Genomic DNA, 22489 nt, shown 5'->3' on the forward strand with positions numbered 1-22489 from the left:
AATAAGGTTCAAGAAGTCGCCCACGTGAAAAGTGGGCCAAATTTTTTTTAACAATTTTTTTTAATCAAATTGCAGAAATCAATATTTTTGGCCCGGACAATTTTTTTGTAGGTTTTTTGGACCATTCTGGATAAAAAATGTCTCTTATAATTTTTCTCTAAAGTTGATCGTTTTCGAGTTATAAGCAATTTAAAATTGAAAAAGACGAAAAATGGCGATTTTCAAGGCTTAGTAACTCGGAAAGTCAGAAAGTGACTAAATCAAAGTTTAATGCCCCCCCTACAAGATCCGGAAGAAATTTTTGTCATTATTTTATTACTAAGCTGTTGTTTTTAAGTAATAATATTGAGCGCCATGCACGTGGTAGGCGGTCGTAAATGTGAGTGCAAGTAAGATGCACAATTGGACTGCCGGAGTGGCATCTCTCTCGCACTCGGCATTTACGGCCGGCTACCACGTGCATGGCGCTCAATATTATTACTTAAAAATAACAGCTTTAGTAATAAAATAATGACAATAATTTCTTCGGGATCTTGTAGGGAGGCATTAAACTTTGATTTAGTCACTTTCTGACTTTGATAATAATAACTTTTAACTGAGTTATTAAGCCTTGAAAATCGCCATCTTTCGTTTTTTCAATTTTAAATTGCTTATAACTCGAAAACGATCAACTTTAGAGAAAAATTATAAGAGACCTTTTTTATCCAGAATGGTCCAAAAAACCTACAAAAAAATTGTCCGGGCCAAAAATATGGATTTTTGTAATTTGATTAAAAAAAATTTGGCCCACTTTTCACGTGGGCGACTTCTTGAACCTTATTCTGGGATGTCTCACGAATGTAATTATGCAAAAAGATCTCATGGGAATATTTTTCCCAACGAACCCGCCGTTTTCGCCTTGTCTATTACATGTACTTATATTTTTATATTAAATGCTCGTTCAAATTTTTAAAACAATAATTAGTACAGTACTTTTTATTTTAGAAATTCCCAAAAAAGTATATGAATTTCGTACTTTTACACTAGGATAACCCCTTACATCTTGAGAGCATATTTAAAAGAGATGACACTTATTATAATTTTTTTTTATTTAGCTTATGCCTCGACAACTCATGCCCATTGGCATAGTAGATAGGGTGAATTTTTGCAGTTAGGTACCTAGTGTCATGTGTAGTGTGTGTGTTGAGTAAATGTCTTGTTACTTAGCAAAGTCGACGTCATTGTCTTTGCAAAGAGACGCTAATTGCAGAGGCGTCATTTGACAGGGTCAGGGGGGATTACTGAAATTTACAAAAAATACATTAATTTTATTACTATAGTATTGTATAATGTATTATATATATATAATGCTTGCCCCCCCAATTAAATTTCAAATGACGCCCCTGGCTAATTGTATCCGAACGTCTGCGGTCCCTCCGGTGAGTACCGATCCCACACTTATCCCACAAGGACAGAAACTATTTTTTTCATTTATTAATTTATAATAAACGAAAAATGTCAGACCCTGGTGAGATTCCGACTCACGACCATTCGGACCTTTCGTTCCAAAGGTAGTTAACCACTGAGCCACAGAGGGGGTTATTATAATTTTTATTTTCACTATTTATTGAATATTATCCCCATAAAAGATTGTAAAACTTTACATTCCACAGATAAACAGCTTGAAAAATATGATTTTTTCTAAAAATTTTCATTCTCTGGCTGTACATTCAACATAGTAAAAGACCGCAAAGCATTGACCACAGAACGACAGAACATAGGATATTTTGACATACAAGATTGTTGGTAACTTTCGTTATTAAAATTTTGTTGTGGTTCGCCTGATCTGTCTTTCATATTTTTAAAGTCAAGATGGTAGGTTGCTAAATTTTATTTATCGTGAAACATCTGTGTAAAAATTAAATTAAACCCGTAATATTCAACCCAAAATTAATTAAAGAAGTCCATATTTTGTGTTTCAAGTGATATTTATTTCTGGTGCCGCGGATACTTAGGTTTACTGGAAGAATATAAAGTGCTATCATTCACGAAGTTGTGTTGTGTTTTTTAATAATACCATGGAAATTTAGTGCTTACTACGTGTTTAATTTATGATTTTAAATAAGATTTATAAGTTATTATTTATCCTTCAGTTTAAGCTTAAATATTATTGTTAAAAAATTGTGTTTCAAAAATATAACCTAACAAAATTTTTACAGGCTCGAGGACCTAAAAAGCATTTGAAGCGTTTAAACGCACCCAAAGCATGGATGTTGGACAAATTGGGAGGTGTATTTGCCCCCCGTCCATCCACCGGTCCTCACAAGTTGAGAGAATCTTTACCATTAGTAATTTTCTTAAGAAACAGACTAAAGTATGCCCTCACCAACAGTGAAGTCACAAAAATTGTTATGCAAAGATTAATTAAAGTCGATGGAAAAGTCAGAACAGACAGTAACTATCCTGCAGGATTTATGGGTAAGTTATGTTAATGGTTGTATAGTGCAAAGGCTACATATTTTTTTCTTGTTGTAGATGTTATTACTATTGAGAAGACTGGTGAATTCTTCCGTCTTATCTATGATGTTAAAGGTAGATTTGCCATTCACCGTATTACCGCTGAAGAAGCAAAAGTAAGTAGATCCATCTTTTAAATGCTAAAATTTTTTAGGTATAATCCTAATCACTTTTATTTTTTCTGCTTTTTGTCTGATAAACCTGATAAATGCAAACCCTTTAAGACACGAATCTTATTAACTCCATGACTTATCATACCTCATTCGTAAAGAAAATTTACGTCAATTATCTGAATCAGTGGGCAATATGCAGACATGGTGGCAGAAGCATGTCATGTGATGGAGTCATGGAGTGATAGCAAACAGAATTTCACAAAATATGGCAGGAAAAAGAAAGATAAAGCAATGATTTACAAGAGGGTGGATTTAACAAAGAAGTCATATACTAACTTAATAAAAGATATCCTTAAGTACCCTGAAGATTTTAAAAATTTGCGGAGAATTTCGGAACACCATTTTCGGACAACTTACAGTTTAGGGCAACCAAACATAACCAATTTGTAGTTGACATTTGATGCAAGTTAAAAACATTGACAGTGTTGCCATATTATCAAATATTTCTTACTGTAACATCTAAAATTCAACATCGGATAAGAACACAATATTTATATAATGTAAAAATCAAAAACAAATGTTAGGTAGAAATCAGAAAATAAATAGAAACATCTATAATACCATTTAGATATTATATTCAAAGCATTAAAATTTAAAATTATATAAAAATCAATAGTTAATAGAAACAAGAACACAATATATAATTTAAAAATCAAAAACAGATATGTTAATAGATAGAAATCTGACCAAATGTTGCAATCTAACCAAATGTTGCAATCTGACCATTTCTGTTTTCAAATTTCTGACCCCTTTGCCAAGTATATCTTATAATGTATAAGGGGTGAAATAACAAAAATAATTTAGAATATATTCTATAAATCCTGCTTTGTATAAATTTAAAAATTATAGCTTTTCCTAACAAAAAATATTCAAAATATATTTGCGTAACTTTATAATATTTTAAACAACATCTAAATTATAAAAAAAATATGGCAACACTGTAGGCTCGTTGCCCTAAACTGTAAGTTGTCCCCATTTTGAATGTTTATTATAACTTTTTACAATTTTAACTATTTATAATGGGAAATAAGCCACAATATTATTAAAAAATGATTTTTATTAACGTTTCGACGCCCAAATCAGGTGCCGTTGTCAAAATACAAAATACTACTATTAACGTTAATAAAAATCATTTTTTAATAATATTGTGGCTTATTTCCCATTATAAATAGTTAAAATTGTAAAAATGCCTCAAGAAAATAGCTTCAGAGCAACATATTTTTTTAGCCCCAAACTTAAAGAACTTCAGTGCATAACTTATTGCATTAAAACACGCTAAAATAAATGTGGCCAGACCCTTCAATGTGCATAATTTTTGGTGTCTAATTAATAGGATAATGAATGTTAACGTTAGTGTGGCCCCAACACAAGAAATACTGTTCAAAAAGCAAAGGTTGAACTAACAGAAATGGGATTAAACTAACTCAACAGAAAACATGATGTTTAGGCACAAGAACAGAATATCATTATGATCATAAAATGATTCTGCACTTACTCATCTGATTTACCATTCGAATAATATTTTATGTGTGAACTTTCTTTAACACTAAACTATCTTTTTTTCTAGTACAAACTCTGCAAAGTACGAAGAGTCCAAACTGGACCAAAAGGAATTCCATTCTTGGTGACACATGATGGCCGTACCATCAGATACCCTGACCCAAACATCAAAGTCAATGACACCATCCAATTGGAAATTGCCACATCTAAAATTCTAGACTACATTAAGTTCGAATCTGGAAACTTATGTATGATCACTGGAGGAAGAAATTTGGGTCGTGTAGGTACAGTTATCAATAGGGAACGTCATCCTGGATCCTTTGATATTGTGCATGTTAAAGATGCTAATGGTCATGTATTTGCTACTAGGTAGGTTAACAAATTTTTTTACACAACAAAATTACAGTGGTGTTCTCTAAAGGCAGACTCAAATAACTTGTGCACTTGGTGAACATTGTTACTTCGGTATACTTGCCATATCATGTGAGCAGGGGCGGATCCAGAAAATCGATTAGGGGGGCACATAGGGTACAAACTCAAGGAGTCTGGAATATACCCCAATAAAATCTATTCTATCTAGTGTATTTTTGATCTGCCTGGGGGGCATGTGCCCCCTTGCCCCACCCCTGGATCCGCTACTGCATGTGAGTAGGTTGTCTATACTTGTAGAGGTGCTCAAACGAAATTCACATATAATTGGCACTCCCTGTGACTATTCATTTAATAATCACACCACTGATTCATTTGTCAAGGTTTTTAAGCCAAATGTTTATGCTTGTAAATTGTACAGGTCATGTGAGTGACCTTCTTGCCATCACAATCACAAAACTCGTATACCGAGTAGGCAAATAATTGTTTATTTGTCAAGTACACAAGCTATTTGAGCCCGTCTTTGGGCAAGACAATGTCTATGGGTGATAAAAGATTTGTTTAAATGAAAGTTTGCAACAAGCACAGCCTAAATAATCCTTGTTTTCTAATGGTTTGAAAAGGTTCAACAAAAATATACTTTATTTGTGTTTAGAGCAACACACAAAAGTTAATTCAAGTGGGGCACTAGTTAAAAATAAATTATGTGTGCCATTATTTAAACTGTTATTAATAAATCAGAAATATTCATTCGAGTCATTCATTAAATTTTTTTTTGTAATTTGAACAGAAATTTTAGGCTTTTAACTTCCTAAGAACAAAAAACAAAACTTTTTTTCATCTTGTATGTCTTCAATATTTTTGAGGTATTTTTATTTTCTTGTACTTGAAATGAAAGTATCACAAATTAATAATTTTGTTTTTTTTTTTTAGGTTAAATAACGTTTTCATTATTGGTAAGGGAGCTAAGGCCTTCGTTTCCCTCCCAAGAGGAAAGGGAGTCAAATTGTCTATTGCTGAAGAGAGAGACAAGAGGTTAGCAGCCAAAACACATTAAATGTAATGGTTGATTACATTATTTTCAATAAAACTTAAAAAAATCTGATTTGTGTCTTTGATTTATTAACTATTGTGATATTACTCACTTTCTCTCCCTTAAAATAATATAAACTAATGCTTAAGATATTTCAGCTTTGAAGGAATATTTGAATAAATCCTAAGTCACAAGCAAACTCAAACTGGTTCACATTGTGGCAGTATCCAAGACCAATTGCTGCAAGTAGACTGTAAGAAACTATTCTCAAGTTCTCATGGTCAAAGAAAAGAAGCCAAATTCTGACTCCTGGCATGTTATTACCTCAAATCCAACACTGCCTGGCTAATTCAATGCATGTTTTTGTTGTTTGTATGTGATATTGTGACTCATAACTTTCTAAACATTGCATTCATGGATTACCATCTTTTTACTATATTGAAGGGGTTCTTTGATGAAAATATGTGTGCTGAATTGTTTACACTACAACTGAAGGCAGCTATTACTGCTGACTAAATAACCAATTAAATCATAAACTGCTCTATGGAGCATGAGTAGTGTGACCAACTCCAATTCAGTCGAACTCGGGACAAAGCTGAAAAAACAACTGAAATCCGGGACTTTTTAATGAAAATCTGGCCATTTTTTTAAAATATAGAACTTTAATATCATTTTATTGATTATTTAACATTTTTATGTTGACAATGATATTTTTGTTGGGATTAAGCGACAATTAGTTGTAATGATAACTACGTTTTTCTTAGTTTTTGACGTTTCGACTCCCAATCCGGAAATCATTCTCAAAAAAGAAAATTGTTGATCTGTTACTAGTATACAAAGAGCACCAAACGCTAGAATGCTGGGACAAAGACCAGTTGGAAAGCCAAGAAAACACTGGGAAGCCACAGTAAACAGCGACGCACAAGCACTTTTAGGAGTCTGTGTATGGAGAAGAGCAGCTACAGGCAAACAAGGGTGGAGGCAAAAAATAAACGAGGTAAAGGCTCAATTTGGGCTGTAGTGCTGTAGAAGAAAAAAATTAGTATTACATTCTAGAAATTATCGACTTTTTTGCGTCCCACCAATTTAATTTGATGTGAATTCTTAAAAGAATAACGTATTCAAAATAAAATTTTACCAAAACGTTGAAAATTCGGATGGCCCGGAAGCCTTGTCCAGGACACGACTTCGTAATTCGGGCCATGTCCAGGATTTTTCGGGCTAGTTGGTCACACTAAGCATGAGGAATAAGGGAACAAAGTGCAATACATGTTACCCTACACCCGCTTGCATTTTTCTGTATAAGCCAGAATCCCTATTCTGCCATCCTGAGAAAGAAGGCAGTATCTCCACAAATGTAAGTTTCGAGATAATGCAGATTTTAATAAACAGGGCTGAGCTGGCATGAAAATATTTATGGATTCTGTAATTGTTTAACTGCTTTTCATATAATTGAATAAGTTTATTTTTTTATAAGATATTTTTATAAATTTTAATGAAAATGGTGGTTACTGCTTTTCAGCAAGGTATGTTATTACAACCTTGCTTAAAAGCAGTATCTCCATTTTTTTTCTGTGGGTGATACTGCCTTTTAGACTTGTATAATATACTTACTGCCTTTTAACTAAGTGATGCCTTACAACAAGTTGAGTTACTGCAATTTTAATAGTCTACCAGACCCAGGAATTAAGGTTTAGTGCTTTCTAACTTTGTTAGATATATTAATAATTGTATAAGAACCCATATAAAAGACTAAACTCGAAAATTGTAAAAATTGGAGATACTGCTTTCTTGCTTAGGAAGGCAATATTGTAAGGACTGCCCTAGGAGCCAATGTATTGTTGCCTGCATGTATATTTTGATTACAATAAGCAGAAAAGGAACAGGATCTGGTTAGGTGTGATCAAGGAGTATGAATAGAAACTCAATCATTAAAGTGTAGAGTAATGCAAGTTTATTATTAAAATAATGTAGCAGACACATTCAAACGTTACTTTCTATCTTATCGGAAATACATTTGAAATGACCATTACTTTAAATATCATAGAAAATACTTCTAAACTAAAATTTTCATTGTTCAACTTTAAATATCACATGACATGTGAAAATGGCTATGCCACGAAATTTTGGCAACAATGTGGAATTACCAAAAAATATTTTTTACTTTATTGCGTCACATTATATAAACATTTAATTAATAAAAACGTTTATACCTCGTTTATTACAAATAGGACGATCAAGAAATTTACCCAACCTCATCAATTTCAATTCACATATTAGAATATAAAACCAGAAGAAAGAGTCAAAGAGATTACATTTTACTGACATCGCCACGTTGAGACCGAAGTGGCCATTGTGCTAGCCTCATACTACACTCACCGGCACAAAATTCCGCCACTAAAAATTTTTGATTGACAATTTATAACTTTATTATTTTTGTACTCTGATTTTCAAGATTCTTGTATCAGTCTGTAGGTAAATGTATTGATATCGTTGGTTATTATTCCGGTAACAAAAAATTTTTGCTTAGATAACATTATTCTCTCTTAACTTGAAAAAATTGAAGTTTAGTTTTCTTCTAAGATTCATACAAATGAGATAACTGAAGATCTACTGACCTTCAGATATCCTCTACAGATGGTGCAGATCACAGCAATTATGGCAAATTTCAGTTTAAAGCTAAGACAAAATACCTTCTGGTTGGGTGAAATTCAGTTTTGTCACTTCTGCAAAGAAACACAAGGCATCACATTATGAGGACTACCTACTGATTATCTCGATGTTCCAATGTTTTGGAAACATGGCTCTTGTGCATCATACATACGCAAATAGAGAGGAAATCTGAGCAACTGATTAGTTCTTTACAGTTTGGCTTCAGGAACGATAAACATGCTGTTCTTTTTGTACCGATTCAGAGATGTAAATGCGTTAGTTTATTTCATGCACCCAGGAAACGCGTTTGAGAGTGTGTGACACCACAAGCTCATTGAGATCCTTGGCCGATTTGAAAGACATACTTCAGAATTTGCATGTGATACAAGAATTAGTCAATATCATAGTAGGATCATATAGGAGTGGGTATCAACATAGCAAAAACCAAATATTTGACAATCAGCAGGCAATTAGTGGTTTGCAGAGGTGACGACAGTTTGGAGAGATTAATTGTTTCTGGAAACGTTCCGGGGAGAAGATCAAGAGGACGATCACCAACTAGATGGTCTGACCAAATAAAGAATTCAGCTGGAAACTCATTCTGCGAAGCTCTTAGAGCAGCTGAAGATAGAGACCAATGGAGAAACATTGTTAGGAATATTGGGGAAACAACAAGACAGAGAGAAAGAGAGAGAGAGAGAACCCCATATGGAAGCTGAGTTGAATATACATAATGGAGCTATTGAATGGGGATTTAAATATTATACGTTCAATAGTTAGTGGGACTGTGGCCTGAAAATGAGTATAAGAGTAACAATAGCTAGAAAAAATTTGGCTCATCCTGATATATGGAAGTGAGACCTGTTTACTTAAAATGAGATCTCTGAATCGTGTGAGGATTTCGAAATGTGGTGTCTCAGAAGGCTGCTTAGAATTCCTGGATCATGTAAGAAATGGTGAGGTTCTAAGAAGAAATAATGTTCAAAGAGAATTATTTGATTTCGTTCAGCAGTGACAGGTTTCATATTTGGGCTATATTCCACGAAATAACAAATATATAATCTCCTAAATGTCATCTTGATGGGTAAAGTTGAAGGTTGAAGAGACCCTGGCGACATTCATAGGTCAGAGATATAAGAAACTGGTTCGGCCTGATGTCAGTATGATAATAATAAGAAGAGCGGAAAGAAAGATCTCTGTACATTTGACAACCAGCTATAATCGACGTCTACATGCTGCATAACGTACGGCACCCAAAGAAAAGAAAACATCAGACTCTAATAATAAAAACAGGCATACAATAAGGATGTTTGATTTTTATCATTCAACTTGGAGATTATCAAAGCAACGAATTGTCGTGGACTGTGGTAAAATCTTCTCGTGCCACTACTATCGGAGATTGGAAATCATCAAGGCTATCCTGACATTGTTTACAGCAGACCTAGAGTTTATTAGTGGTGCAGCCAAACCACTCTCTCAAATTCTGAAACCATGACATTCTTCTACGGCCTGGATTCCGTTTATCTTATATTTTTCCTTGCATTATATTTTGAAGTAATGCGTATTTATGTCCACTCATGAGATGACCCAAATATTCGAGTTTTCTTCGTTTTATCGTTAACAAAATTTCTGGGTATTTTCCTATCCTTCGCATTACTTCAAAGTTTGTGACTTGCAACCCAACTTATCTTCAGTATTTGACGGTAGCACCACATCTCGAAACTTTCAATATTTTTTATGTTGTTTTGTTTGAGAGTCCAGGACTCTACACCATATAGGTCAGTGGCTCTGGCAATTTCGATACGTATTTTTATTTCATTGTTTTGGTCTTCAGTTTTGTTTATTAAAGTTCCCAAGTATTTGTAATTTAATTGATTTAAGTTTCCTTAGCAGAACATAGAGATTCTTAGGGGACTGAGTAATAATAAAACTCTTTATTAACCAATGAGAAGTTACATCACTTGGGTCATATTACAAGGGGCGATTGCCATGAGATTCATCGCCTCATAATCGAAGAGAAATGGTCTGCTGAAGAAAAAAAATTTTGGCTCAAAGATACACTCATATACATATCTTCAAAATGAGTTAATATTGCTCGTACATACAATGACAGCCAATAGGGATGTTGACTCTTTTTTGGAAAAGTGTTTAATCGGCACTCATGTCTACACAATCTAAAATACATTTGTGTGAAGATCATTTTGATGAAATTTAAAAAATATGTGTTTATTTTTTTTAAATTAGAAGTCACTGTTTTTTAAGATGAAAATTGAGAAAACAGAATATAAAATCTCGTTGCTTGGTCATTTGTATCTTCCACTTGACCAAGTTCTTGAAAACATTGAGAAAAAACTAAAAAGGAAAAAGAAGTTATTCCAACGCCTGATGAATACTACATTGTTGGTGAGAGTTCAACTCTGCTTCGGTCTGATAAGGATTTTCAGTTTTATAACTGGCGCAGTCAAGCTATTTGCTTATTCATAGGCTTACAAACTTCGTATTTTAGGTTATTTAAAATCAAAAATTACATCAATAGATCTCTTAAAAAAATCTATGCCCAATTTGGTCGTAATAAGTGCTGAAGAGTTTTAGACCACCAACAAAGGAATGTTGTCACCACCACATCATCCACTTGTCAATCCGGAAAAATTTGCAAGTAGTAATATAAGTTGCGCGACGTGAGGAACCTTCTTTAAGATCATTTTAGTCAAGAATTGGAGGAGGAGGCAGGTCTAAGGGAACATGCATAAACTATGTCATAAAAAATTTGGGACTTTTTAATACCCTTTCCCACCTTCGTCGTAAAACGTCGTTTATAGTTGAGGACCTCCCCTCAAGCGAACTTTGGAATTGCAACTCATGACCCCCCTTTCAGTGTCTTTTTAGTCTCCCCACCCTCTTCTATACAATGTAGTTTATAGATGTTCCCTAACTTACTTCAAATAATGCCTGGATAATTTTGACACTCAAACAGTTCCAGAAGAAGAAATGATCCGATTTTTGTTCAATAAATTTGTAAAAAGGTTCTGTCAATTTTATTAAATTAAAAAATAACCAATCTCTACATTGTTAACTTGCAAAAGAACCAATATACAACGGTTGGCTGCAACACAACCATTCTCCAAAATATTTTTATTAATTTCGGTGTCAATGGGTTAAGTGTGTGTGTGAACAATTGTACTCATTGTGCCATATATACCGTAGTTATAGATTTTCGTGTTTCCTGTAAAATTTGTGAAAGTGGAGAATGGTCGTTTTGCAACTAGAGCTCCTAATTTATCCCTATACACTTCCGCAGGACAGGATCCCCGAAATTATGCAACACTATGTATGTTTGTGACTTTATCGCCTATTTATAATGAACAAGGTTTAGCTGGAGCCAGAAATAGGAGAGCCCCGAAATATGTAAATGGCGTAAGTACATGAATATATATTATATAAAAACCGTGTGACAAAGCAAAAATAATGTTAAACTAAAAAAGTTGAATAATAATCAGCTGCTCCTGATCTGGTGGATAGTTATTTCTGGACGTGTGGAGAAATGTCGAATATACTCGAGCTCTGCACGTACGTTATAGCATAATTGTTGTAAACACCAGGAACGATTACATCCAAATATCACTTTTATCTGAAACAAAAAAAGAAATTTGTTCACAATGTTCAATTTTTCACATGCAAAAAATAATCTTATATTTTCAAATCTCATTATTTTCAATAATTCTCATAATCAATTTTAAAATATTCCTTAAGGGGCTACAGTAGCGATCAACAGGTAGCAACAAACGCGGTCCAAGATTGCAATTTTGAATATTTGGTCGAGATATTTGGCACACATATTCGGAATATAATAAAGAATGTCGGTACAGAGCCCAATTTGAGAAAAATATTAGAATGTGGAAATTACTCTGTAATTAAATACAATATTAAAAAAAACGAGCCTGTACCGCCATTAAGCAGAACAAAAAAATACACATTCTTCAAATAAACTTATTTATTCCATGCCTAGATTTTGTGTCATTTTGGACCTACTAAAATTTTTTATTTCTAACAAGAAATCGAACATATTACATATAACTAAGAACTAATTAGGCAACATAGAGAAATTGTCACTGTCATTTTGACAAACCTGCGTTAGATTTTCTCTTATCTGTTCTGTTACCTTTATCGATATCTGTTCAGTGCAGTAGTGTATTATTTTAAGAATTCGTTATTGTTGTTTCATAGGAAAGTAGTGTTTATTTATAATTTATTATATTTTTGTGTAATAGAACTAAGTTGTTGGCCTATTTGAAAAAATAGATTATTGTTAATTGTGAGTTTTAGTTATATGTAAAGGTATATTTTACGTAAAAATATTTCGAATTCTAATGCGAGAATATAAAGTTAAAGTGCCTTTGTCGCTCTATGAATTAAATAAAATAAGACGGCTCTTGTTTCGCTTCACAACGAAATGATTATTTAGTATTATTATTTCGTACAAATACCCATTTTAACATAAAATTTTCACCCATTTTGGTTTATTTTAATAAAAATTTATTTACTAATAACAAAATCGTTTCCTATTACTTCCAATTAGCGTGCCTATGAGTTAATTTCACATTCAAGTTATGTCAAACAATCCCGAAGCACTGTTGCCAAAGTGTCGCAGACTTTACGAATAAAGGTATGATACCATCTCCAGAAGTTATATTGATGACGCGCTACTGTAAGCTCTTAATCCAACGCTTACTAATAATTTCTACTACTGTTTCCACCCCACTCCCTACCTACCCATACAGACATTACAGAGACGTCACAACGCGCGATGCTATCTCTACCTCTACTGATTGTCAAATTCTCATCCGCCGCTGAGGATACATCAAATATCAAATCTAAGGTGTTGGTCTCCAATACACGCTGTACGCAGCCGACGGCGTCTATTGGAGACAATCGTAAGTCCGTGGTCACTTCAATTCACCCCGCAATTTGAATTTGTTTTAGAATTACATACTCTTTTTTAACTATTTTCGGTTGTAAGATAGTTTTTGTCCTTCAAAATTTATTAAAAGTAACGAAAATGAACAATTTTTCTAAGGCGTACTCAGCCTACAGCGTCTATTGGAGACCATGGGCAAAGAGCGCGAGCCTCTCTTGGGGTTCAAACTATTGAACTGTTGAGTCGCAAAGGCAACAGCAGTGCGAATATACTCTTCTACTGATTAGCTGTATTTGCGGAGCAAATCCTGGACTAAACCAGGAGAACCCATGCGCATTACAACAGTAATTTTTCCCTCTGAACACTCTCCGGATGTAAAATTCGGTTTTCGCGCTGTGTAGAAAATAGATCCTGAAAGTATCCGGGATACTCTCTGACTCTAGACGTTCGAGGTTTTTGTTTCCGATTTTAAGTTCGCACAAAATATACCCCATTCCACGAATATACGTCTGTTTTGGATTATCGCGACAACGAATATTTTACTGTGCAAAATATGAAGAACGAAAGTAAATTGCAAATTATATTGTTGTTTATTGGAGTAATTATTAGAGCAAAATACTTTCGTACTTCTTATGTTGCACACTAAAATATTCGTTGTCACGATATTCCAAAACAGACGTACGAGTATATTCGTGGAATACACCATAGTTCGTTTTTGTCGATGTTTTCCATCTATATGAGCTTGTTTATAAGTATTCTAGTGTTATTATCTTCATATCTAAAATTATTATATTCATTCGATAATAGAGAACTTGCACATTTTTTTTATTACATAATAATGTTCAGTTTTGTATAAAAATGAGATTTCCAAAATTTCACGCTTCAAAAACTCATAATAACTTAAAAGTACAAATTTAAAGTCTTCTGTATTTTAAGATAGTTCAAACGACCCGTGACGTCACATAGTTTAACTATATGGTCCCGTTTATGGTAATATTTAGGTATATTCTTCTTCTTCTTCTTTGGTTTATTGGCCTCCACCTACTTGGGTATTTGGCCACCTCGTCGTCGCGGAATAAAGGAAAAATATTTATATTCTAATGACATTTATCGTATGTCATTTTAATAATATATACCAGTTTGTTTAGATTGAAGTTTGATATAGTTATTGAAGGAAAGGAAAGAAGGTTTACTATGGAAAATAAAACCATTTTGTAGAAGTACACATTTTCTATGAATAGTTCAAACGATCAAAACACTTGTAACGTCACATAACTGTATTTTCTACTGACGTCTCTAATGTCTAATTTAAAATTATATACAATTTTGTTTACTTTGTTGGTTCAGAATGTAAACATATAACCGGATGACGTCACGACGCGTTATGGGCTGGCTGGTAAATTTGAATTTTTAATCGTCTTTATGGGCCAAACGAAAGACAAAAAAAACTTTTTAATCTTTGATACATGTTTTAAATTATGTTCTGTTGTGATTTATAACATTTTTTTTCGAATTTAAAATTTTATGAAAGTTCCCTATTATCTATTACAGTGGTATTATAATAAATTGTAGGTACTATGTATGTTTACTTTGTAAACAATTTTACTATTTTGTTTTTAAAAATTGTTTTTACTTAATGTTTTCTATCTAGATGAGCTTGTTTGTAAGTATTTTTGTGGTATATTTTTATTTTTCATTTTAATTTACGAGTTAAATTAGTCTCCTATCGAATATAATTAAACATAAACAACACATCAAACTTATTCTGAAACTATTTCTTGTGACATGTTATATTTTATTAGTTTTTGGTGTAATAAACTACAACCAATCAAATTTAATATCAAAATTGGAAATGATTGCGTAACTAAATTATTCCTTTCTTCAGCTAATTTGGTACCAAAATAATAAGCTGAAATTTCCAAGTAACCCATTAACAATCTTTCTACTAAAGTCAAGTCTACTAAAAATAAGGGATGCACGTAATTTTCCCATTGTTGCCATATTCTAAATTTGAAAAAATATATAGGGAATAATCAGATTTTTTTGACATGCCATTCCTATTACAGCAAGCATTTTATTGGTAGTGACGATTATACAGGGTGTTTCATTGGGAAAGTAACATACGTTGACTGTAGAAAGAGGACACTTAGGCGGTCTCAAAAATACCATACTTAATGGGTCTTACTCCATTAATAACAGATATACTGGGTGTTTTATCTATTTTGCCATTTTATTATTTGGTTCATAACTTTTTAACCACTCCGTATATTTATTTTATATTTGGCACGCAAATATCCTTTAAGGTGTACAATAAATTAAGTTATTTACAAATGTAAAAAATCCAGGCCCGGATTAAAAAATATTAGAAAAATATTCCGACCCAAAAACAACACCCTGTACATTAAATTTTTTTAAAATGGATTTTTTAGTTGAAAAGGGGATGAAAAACTAAATTTAGTGGTATACTTCGAATTTTCGGCAAAATGATTTTTCTGGTCAAATTTTGAATTTGAATTCTGAAATTATGTGAATTGCGAGAGCTCTAAGTAGAAAAAAAGTTAAATACAACTTACAACTTGTTAACCGCACTGTATATTTATTTTATATTTAACACACGAATATTCTTTTAGGTGTCCAATCAATTATTTTATTTACAATTATAAAAAATCCAGGTCTGAATTAAAAAATATTGTAAAAATGTTCCGACCCCAACAAACACCCTGTATATTAAATTTTTTTAAAATAGATTTTTTAGTTGAAAAGAGGATGAAAAACTAAATTTAGTGGTATACGTTGAATTTTCGGCAAAATGATTTTTCTGGTCAAATTTTGAATTTGAATTCTGAAATTATGTATGTGAATTGCGAGAGCTCGAAATAGAAGAAAAATTAAATACAACTTACAACTTGTTAACCGCACTGTATATTTATTTTATATTTAACACGCGAATATTCTTTTAGGTGTCCAATCAATTATTTTATTTACAATTATAAAAAATCCAGGTGTGGATTACAAAATATTTTAAAAATGTTCCGACCCAAAAAAACACCCTGTATATTAATTTTTTTTAAAAATAGGTTTTCGGCAAAATGATTTTTGTGATAAAATTTTGAATTTGAATTCTGAAATTATGTCAATTGCGAGAGCTCTAAGAAGAAAAAAATTAAAATGCGACTGAATTTAAATTAATACCATTATTTAATCTAAATTGGTAAAATGTTAAAATATTTCAGTGTTTTTTATTATCTGTGACAAATAGTTTATGGCGAATATTCATCTTTAAATAATGAATAAATAATAAAGCGTCAATAAAGAATACATCACTTTAATCAACAAAGTATCTAAAAATTATAACAAAACAGAGAAAATGTGCAGCATAACTATTGAAAACTAAAGTACTTATTCAAAATTACCACCATCAAAAATTATTGTTATGTGTCAAAATGTTAATATTTTACCAATTTATATTAAATAGTGGTGTTAATTAAAATTAAATCATATTTTAATTTTTTTTTACTTTGATCTTCGCAATTCACATAATTTCAGAATTCAAATTCAAAATTCTACCAGAAAAATTATTTTGCCGAAAATTCAAAGTATACCATTAAATTTAGTTTTTCAGCCTCTTTTCAAATGCAAAATCCATTTTAAAAAAAATTAATATACAGGGTGTTTTTTTTTTGGGTCTTTTGGGTAATAGTTTTCGAGTTAAAGGCGATTTAAAATCTGAAAAATGCGAAAATACGCATTTTCGAGGCCTAAAAACTCATATTTAAATTAGTATTTTTAAGGTTGCCAGATACTTAAAATGAAGTTTATACATTCACATTCAGCTTCAAGATTCTGAAGAGTGATTGCGTCTAACCTTAATGTAAGCCGCTGTTTTTTAATTGTTAAATATATGCACGTTCATCCGATTTTTTTGCCGGTGCGGCGCGCTCTATTTCAAAAATCTCCAATTTTTCTCCGAAAAATATTTTTTCTAGATTCTTTGGGACAAATTCTGGGATTCTGGGGATTCTTTATTCTAAATGAAATAAGTTTCTTGACATTTTTCTCAAAAATTAACAGTTTTAAAGTTATAAGCGATTGAAAATCCAAAAATACGTTTTTTGCTATTTTTTGGATTTTAAATCGCTTATAACTTTAAAACTATTAACTTTTAAGAAAAATGTCAAGAAACTTATTTTATTTAAAATATCCCAAAGAATCTAGAAAAAATCTATTTTTCGAAGGAAAATAGGAGATTTTTGAAATAGAGCACCGGTAAAAAAATCGGATAAACACGCATATTTAACAATTAAAAAACAACGGTATATATAAAGGCTAGACGCGATCACTCTTCAGAATCTTGAAGCTGAATGTTTAATCTTCAATTTAAGTATCTGACAACCTCAAAAATACTAATTTAAATATGACTGTTGTTAAGCCTCGAAAATGCGTTTTTTCGCGTTTTTCAGATTTTAAATCGCTTATAACTCGAAAACTATCAATTTTTAAGAAAAATTACAAGATACCTTTCTGATTTAGAATGGCCCAAAAAACCTAATATGTTCTAGAGCAAAAAAACGCGATCTTTTGTATTTGTTTAAAAAAATTGTTTAAACAATTTCTGCCCGGCACCCTTCAGATTTGTTTAAAGGGGACATTTTTGAATAGGAATCCACAAAGAAACCGAATCAGAAATTTTTTCAGACGGGAGCGGTCTCACCACATGGACTATAAATTAATAAATATGTGTTTTTTATTTGGCAACAGCGCAGTCCTGCCAAACTTGACGGTAGCGAAAAAACTAATATATGAGGAAAAATTTGTTGAATTTGTTTACCGTTAAGTTTGTACCGGTGTGTTATGATGCCATTAAATCTATGACGTGCATTCCTAATTGTTTGACTTCTAGTTTAACATCAAAGTTTCATACACAACTAGTGGGCTAGTTTCAGCTACAAAATATGTTTCACTGATGCTGATCTGATAAGATCGAAAACGTTCTGGAAATTTTATAATCCATTTGGATAATTTTTTATACTTTTTAATAAAACAATATATGTACTATTGTACAAACGAAGTTTTTACTTAGAAAAAAAGAATAAACTTACCTTACTAGTCTTTATTGACGGAAGTGTCCATTGGACTAGCGGGCTGGGGTGGTGCAGCTGGTATTGCCGGTTTGATAAACCTCTCGCTGGGCCTGCGATGCGGTGCCGTGGGACTACCCGAGGAAACTGGATGTAAAGCAGCAGAAATGCAGGCCGGATTGACGGGATGATTCAACAACTGTCCGCAAGAATGACAACGGGGCGGACCTACCACTAGCGAGTCTCTCGGAGATTGTAATGTGTTTAGACCTGGAAAAACAAACGTGTGCTTTTGTTAAATAGAGAAAAACTTAATATTTTTATTTCACACCATCATAACAACTCAATATAAATAATTTACCAAAGAGTTCTATTAAGGGGGGCGAGAAACGTTCAACAGCTGTTCCCCTTCTCTTTTGTAAACTACTCCGCCATTCAAAAACATATTTAAAATAAAAGTTTTTCAAAGGCGGTGGACATTGTTACTTAAAACTACTTGACCATCCACCTGAAATTTTGCAGATATTCTTTAGACATTTATTTAGGTAACACTGTCGAGATATTTTTTTATTTTTACTTATTTTTTGTTTAACAATAATAAATATGTTGATTTTCAACCTTTTTTAACATGAATTTTGATTATTTTGAATTCTGAGTGATAACAAAAACTAAAAAAATCGTTAAAACTAAAAAAACTTGATACGAGTTACTTCGAGAAACTCATAAGCTAATAAAAAAATTTTGAATTCTTTATATCGCATGATCCAATGACGAAGTCTAATCTCCACCGCAAAATCCATTTTTTAGAAAAATTTGCCACTGTTGGCTCGTTTTTCAATATTTTGCCTTTTTTTTCATTTTTTTTTTTTAATTCTTGAATATTCTTGGAGTTGTACTGAATGTTTATTTAATTTAAAAATAAAATAATTTTACCATGGTTTCAAAAAAATCCCAAAAAGGTATTTGAAATGTTGATTTCAAACCATACCCCATCCCTTAAATAAACTAGAGCAGTGGCGGCCGGTCAGGGTCGGCAATGCCGACCCACACATTTAGGGAGACATAGATTTTTTTAAATATTTAATTTAAGCAGAGTTGATGATATTCGTTTCTGTGAAATAAAAATAAAAAAATATCTGTGAAATACAGACTAAATTTTATTCATTGTTTTTAAAAGAATTCGATCGATCCGATACGTTAAGTGATCCCTGTGCGCTGTGCGTAAGAGATTTTTCAAATTAATGATGCTATAGCCATGCACCCGATTGCGGTAGGCCCGCTTGCATATTTACAGATGCTAGCGTTTGTAGACACCAGGGTGTTGAAATCAGTTAGGGTTTGGAAAAACAGTACATTTACAGATTTGATGTTAGCGTGTGTTGACACCAGAGTGTTGAAACCAGCTGGCTTTTTTAGTGGCTATACATGCATAGATGCTAACGGCTATTGACATTGATTTTATATACCTACTTCTGTCGAAAAACATTTTAAGTGATTTGGGTAGGTATTAATAAATAATTAAACGTTGGCGTTGTTCGGATATGAACAATATAAATAGTATATTAACACAAAAGAACATAAAAATAATATTAGGTTAATAATGAGCAGATCCATGCTCTTTAACGTTAGGTTGGTCTGTGTGATGTTTCTCATCAGGTTTCTACTTCTTTTTTTCTTTTGTTGCCTCGGTTTTGGACGGTCGCCCAGATTGAAAAAAAAGTAGAAACCTGATGAGAAACATCACACAGAACCAACCTAACCCTAAATGGCATGGATCTGTTCATGAACCTAATATTTTTTATGTTGTTCTTTTGTGTTAATACAGGGTGATTCATTAAGAATGTCCAATCTCTGAGTTGTAGATTCCAGACCTCAAAATAATAAGATTGAACCCAAATGACTTAGATAAAATGTAGCTCGTTACTGAGTTACAGGGTGTTTTATTTAAAAATTTAATAACTATTTTTACTCAGTACTTTAACACTATTTAACTATTTTTAGGAAATAAGCCACAATTTTACTAAAAAAATGACTTTATTTTAACACTATTTCATGTATCCTTGTCATACTTGGCAGAAGGTGTAAGTACTGTGTACCCTATTAAATTATGGTAAACAAACGTTTCTGGCTACTAACAAAGGCGTACGACAGGAGATAGTAAATGGTTGACCCTTCCCAAATTCTACGCCACTGACAGAATTGCTATTTTAGCTCAATATATAGATTCTTTAATATATTCTATGTAAATAATATACTCTTCATTCGTAACGATAAAGTCGTTAGTTTTCGATATATTTGAAGTTAAAAATGAAATGGCAGAGCTATTTTGATTAATGTTTTGTGCCCCTCCACTTGTTTTTTGTTCATTAAAAATTATCCTTCATTCTTTAATCAAATAATATAAGAAAATGAAATTTTATATGCTGATTAAAATATTTTCGGAAGGTGGGATAAGTTACAAAATATGTATAATTTTATATAGGTACTGCAATTCATTAGGTACAACAAACTGTTCCCGAAATTAATAAATTATTGTTCTCAAATGTGGGCAAATTCTATCTCAAATGAACGGGATTTCTCTTGTCTCAAAAGACTCAAAACGTATTGTCGAAACACCATGAAACAAGAGATAATGTCAAGCTGAGATAATGTCTCAAATGTCAATAGAAAAAAACTTTTAAAATCTCTCCAAAACAATAATAAATTTTACAATAACGTTATAACCCATTTTGCTACTTCGAAACAACATAGACTATAGTTAATTTATAAACAGGTTTAGGTTCTAAATTTATAGGAAAAACAAAAAAAAATAAAAATAAACAAAAACCAAAAATCTCCTATGAAATTGAAGCCTTTTAATTAGATGACATACCTATCTAAGGAGACAAAACCTTGCCGGCCCTGTCCCTAAAGCCACGAGCCGCCACTGACCTAGAGGGCGCTATTTTACGGCGAAAAAAATAAAGGGACATGAATTTGAAAATTAAGCTTAAATAAACGAAAATTTTGAAAGAGCTCGCTTGTTAGCTTTATTTATGATTTTTATTATGGATTAATGAAGTTTGGAACTTTGAGAATATCAAGTTGACATTTGGAAAATATCTGTGGGGGTTCTGACGTCAGAAATCTCGAGTGACGTAAGGGTAATTAATTTAAAAATAAAATAATAACGTACCTGGACTCAATGGCCGACTTTGACTAGGCGATGGATTATACGGGGCTGGTACTGGAGAGACAGTGTGTTGTCTCACGCCCAATACCTGTTCATTATAATGTCTCTCCTCCTCCATCTCCAGGGAACTCTCGCTTTCAGACAAGTGCCTGCACAATGCCTCTCTTCTTTCCACTTCAAGCTGTAGCTTTCTTTGCAATCTAAACAACAATAAAATAAAAAAATAAAAAAAACAATTTAACACTGAGAATTTAAAACTGTAATAGCCCCAGTACACGATGGGCAAACGTTGGTCTACAAATCGAATGTTGTCGGTTTTTCGTGCAGATATTAAAGAATTTTTGCGCTATCTGTCAAACAGTAGTTGATCACGTTTGGTGATTCACACGTTGGTCGTTGAGGCCGGATTATATTACATACGTGTCAATATGGTATATAATTATCCTGTATTCGCGAACTCAAGCGACAGTGCTGCCGCTTATTTGGAACTAGAGGAATTGGGATCAAAAAGTAAATAATCATCCGTTGACGTCTACAGAAGTATTTTGAAGTGACAAAAAAGCGTGACAATTTCTCCCATTTAAACTCTTCTTCTGTTAGAGTATATAGGAGTATTCGTTGATATTAATTACATCAATAAACGTTATCCCAATTACATCCGCCATATTCCTACAACTGCACTGCCACCTACAGTCGATTGAGTTCGCGAATGGGCGATACATTCCATCTAAAATATCGATATATGTGGTGATAATATATCGAAAGTTGTATATCGATATATTTAATGTATCGATACATCCTTTCTATCCCTAATGAGGCGGACGGTGTAAATGATAGTTGATAAATCTGTTATAGGTAATAAGCATATTTTCTGTGAGCGGCCGTGGAGTAACGGCATAAACGCTGGCCTCATACGCCAGTAGACGTGGGTTCGAGCCCTGCCAAAGACAAACCATTTTCATTTCCAATAATGACACGAGCCGTCTCACCGTGCCTCGGAGAGCACGTAAAGCCGTCGGTCCCCCTGGGCTAGTGTACATCGGCACTAGTTACTTAAAACAGGGTTAAAGTGTAAATGGCGCCGGAACTATCCGAAAGGAT

At 32.7% G+C, this 22489-nt stretch overlaps 2 protein-coding genes across 3 annotated transcripts in view; one reads left to right on the plus strand and one right to left on the minus strand.

Annotated features, from left to right (window-relative positions):
• The first annotated feature begins 1764 nt into the window (after positions 1-1764).
• Positions 1765-5643, plus strand: LOC114347841 (40S ribosomal protein S4). The gene is made up of 5 exons (XM_028298505.2): positions 1765-1854; positions 2199-2457; positions 2515-2612; positions 4237-4538; positions 5472-5643. Exons 1-5 carry the CDS (start codon positions 1852-1854, stop codon positions 5593-5595), a joined length of 786 nt encoding a protein of 261 aa, XP_028154306.1. The 5' UTR covers positions 1765-1851; the 3' UTR covers positions 5596-5643.
• A 1859-nt stretch (positions 5644-7502) lies between these two features.
• Positions 7503-22489, minus strand: part of LOC114347869 (coiled-coil domain-containing protein 6) — an 89058-nt gene continuing 74071 nt past the window's right edge. For both annotated transcript variants that reach the window (XM_050659358.1, XM_028298531.2), the window contains exons 4-6: positions 21392-21588; positions 18238-18486; positions 7503-11851 (exon numbers count right to left, since the gene is read on the minus strand). In XM_050659358.1, the coding sequence (XP_050515315.1) occupies positions 18242-18486; positions 21392-21588 (442 nt within the window). In that variant the 3' untranslated portion in view covers positions 7503-11851; positions 18238-18241. The remainder of the gene's footprint in view (positions 11852-18237; positions 18487-21391; positions 21589-22489) is intronic.

Source organism: Diabrotica virgifera, chromosome 1, assembly GCF_917563875.1.
Source record: "Diabrotica virgifera virgifera chromosome 1, PGI_DIABVI_V3a".
Classification (NCBI taxonomy): domain Eukaryota; kingdom Metazoa; phylum Arthropoda; class Insecta; order Coleoptera; family Chrysomelidae; genus Diabrotica; species Diabrotica virgifera.

Bases quoted from the DNA above. Each gene is read 5' to 3' on its own strand.
- LOC114347841 (XM_028298505.2), top strand. The intron at 2,458-2,514 runs GTAAGTTATGTT...TTCTTGTTGTAG, and splicing joins CTATCCTGCAGGATTTATGG to ATGTTATTACTATTGAGAAG. The intron at 2,613-4,236 runs GTAAGTAGATCC...CTTTTTTTCTAG, and splicing joins TTACCGCTGAAGAAGCAAAA to TACAAACTCTGCAAAGTACG.